General features: G+C 51.0%; 1 protein-coding gene across 1 annotated transcript in view; it reads left to right on the forward strand.

Moving 5' to 3' along the window:
* Positions 1-2,637, forward strand: part of HMOX1 (heme oxygenase 1) — a 13,139-nt gene that overhangs the window by 3,338 nt on the left and 7,164 nt on the right. The window contains exon 3 of the mRNA XM_017504023.2: positions 153-273. Within this exon, the coding sequence (XP_017359512.1) occupies positions 153-273 (121 nt within the window). The remainder of the gene's footprint in view (positions 1-152; positions 274-2,637) is intronic.

Here is a 2,637-nt window from a genome sequence, read left to right on the forward strand (position 1 = left end):
GACCAAAAGGCTGCTAATCTTAGTGTGACTGGGAACGTGGCCTGAATGAGGATGAGAGTCGGCAGTGCCCCGGAGCTCAGCAGTTGGGAAGGACCCCCTCCCCTCCACTGCTCCCGTCAGCTTCGTATTCATCCTTCCCGTTTCCTCCTCAGCATGCCCCAGGATTTGTCAGAGGCCCTGAAGGAGGCCACCAAGGAGGTGCACACCCAGGCAGAGAATGCTGAGTTTATGAGGAACTTTCAGAAGGGCCAGGTGACCCGAGAGGGCTTCAAGGTATGTGGCTTGGTGGTACTAGCCCTGGTGGGGGTGTGGCAGGTGTGGGTGGGCCCAAGGCTCAGGCTCGTGGTTTAAGTGGGGATCCTGAGGTGCTAAATGGGCATGTCCAATGGAGCCATCTTAAAAATGACACTGAGGCTCAGAGAGGGAAGGTGAGTTGCCCACAGTCACACAGCAAGTTCACAGCCTGCTCTGTAGTGTTGTGGAGGGGTTGGGGTAGCAGTGCCATTGACTGAGCACCTGTTGCATGTTGGGCATTTTGTACACTTGGTTTCTAATCTGTGCTTCAACTCTGATGGGAAAGATGAGGAATGGAAGGTTCAGGGAGGTTAAGTGACTAACAGAAGGTCCCACAGCCAGTAAGTGGAAAAGGCTGAAATCAACCAAGACCGCTGTTATTTCAGAGCTTGTACTCCTGACCTAATTCTAATTTGCCTCTGAGGACAAGGAGTAGTATAGGTTGGAGCTTTAGCAGAACCCTTTTCTGACACTGAGGGTGCCTCCTCCAACCTCCCTAAGCCACCTTTTCCTCATCTGTAATAGAGGATTTCAACAGCAGGGTTTTCTTAAGCACCCATTATATGCCAGGTACTGATTTTGCTGTTTCCCAGCACTGTTGTGAAATTCATGTAAATAGAAGGAAAGCGCTTGATGAAGAACCAGGAAGATATTGGGTGTTAAAACATCAGTATGGGGAAAGGCTTGTTCAGGCTGAACAGAGGGTGTGGGGTGGGAAGTGGGGAGCTGTAACCCACCACCTTCACCCCAGTCCTTTTTGAAATCTGTACCTTCTACCACTTCCCACTTCCAACAGGAGACATGCTTTATTTATTTATGTATTTATTTATATTTTGAGATGGAGTCTCGCTCTGTCACCAGGCTGGAGTGCAGTGGCACGATCTCAGCTCACTGCAACCTCCACCTCCCAGGTTCAAGTGATCCTCCTGCCTCAGCCTCCTGAGTAGCTGGGATTACAGGTGCCCGTCACCATGCCCAGCTAATTTTTCTGTTTTTAGTAGAGATGACGTTTCACTAGGAGTTCAGGTCTTGAACTCCTGACCCTATGATCTACCCACCTCGACCTCCCAAAGTGCTGGGATTATAGGTGTGAGCCACCGTGCCCAGCAATACTTGCTTTATTTTATTTTATTATTTTATCTATTTTATTTTGTCTGAGACAGAGTCTCACTCTGTCGCCCAGGCTATAGTGCAATGGCAAAATATCAGTGCCCTGCAACCTCCCTGTCCTGCGACCAAGCGATTCTCCTGTCTCAGCCTCCTGAGTAGCTGGGACTACAGGCACCTGCCACCACGCCAAGCTAATTTTTGTATTTTTTTTAGTAGAGACGGGGTTTCACCATGTTGGCCAGGCTGGTCTTGAACTCCTGACCTCAGATGATCCACCCACCTTGGCCTCCCAAAGCGCTGAAATCACAGGCGTGAGCCACCATGCCCGGCTGAGACACACTTTGAAATGAGGAGAGATTTAACCTGTGGTTCCAGGCTGGGTCCCTTGGGTCTGTAATGGGTCTTCTTCATCCTCCTTCCCTCTCCCTCAAAAAGATGAGGTACGCCTCGCTGCTGCAGTGTGACGAGGCAGCGGGGGCAGGGAGGTGAACTCTGGAATATCCCATCCCCAGCCAGCTTAGACTTTGGATTTTACCGCTAAGTCACAGAATTCCAAGGAGGCCCCGAGACCCGAGAGAGAACCCAGTGCTCGCTTACATTATGCAGGTGGCCGTGGTACTTATCATAGCCTTCCTCATGTGAGCAATAAGTGCCAGGCCGCCCCCTGTGCTGGCCCAGATCCTCTCACTTAATCCTCACACCAGCCCCGTCTTGTATGTGGCAGGTGAAGGAGCTGAGGCTTGGATAGCACAGAGTCACACAGACCTCAGATCATCTGCTCTAGGATAGGAAGCTGGGAGCAGAGAAGGCAAGCGGCTCACCCATGGCCGCACAGCTAAGGACTGGCAGAGCTGGGTGAGAACCAGGTCGGTCACACTCAAAAACCCAAGCTCTTTTGTACCAGGCTACCTGGCTTTCTGCTCCCTCATGGAATAGAACTGCCAAGAATGTTTACAGCTCAGAAATAACTTGGAAACCCCAAGTTGAACATCTTAACTTTGTCCTCCTTCAAATTCAAACTGGGATATTAATGTGTAACAGGAATTAGTGCCCCAAGCCAAGGTACAGGCAGGACCTGTTGCCCCAGCCCAGCATCCAGAGGTGGTGGGGTTCAGAGCAGGCCTCCGGGAAGGAGAACTGTGCCTAGCAGTTGAGTTGGTTACACAGAAGGTCAGAAGCACATGGCCAAGCTCCTTGAAGCACTTTCGTTTCAGTTACTGCCGTCTTCTGAGT

Source organism: Cebus imitator, unplaced genomic scaffold (assembly GCF_001604975.1).
Source record: "Cebus imitator isolate Cc_AM_T3 unplaced genomic scaffold, Cebus_imitator-1.0 Scaffold317, whole genome shotgun sequence".
Classification (NCBI taxonomy): Eukaryota; Metazoa; Chordata; class Mammalia; order Primates; family Cebidae; genus Cebus; species Cebus imitator.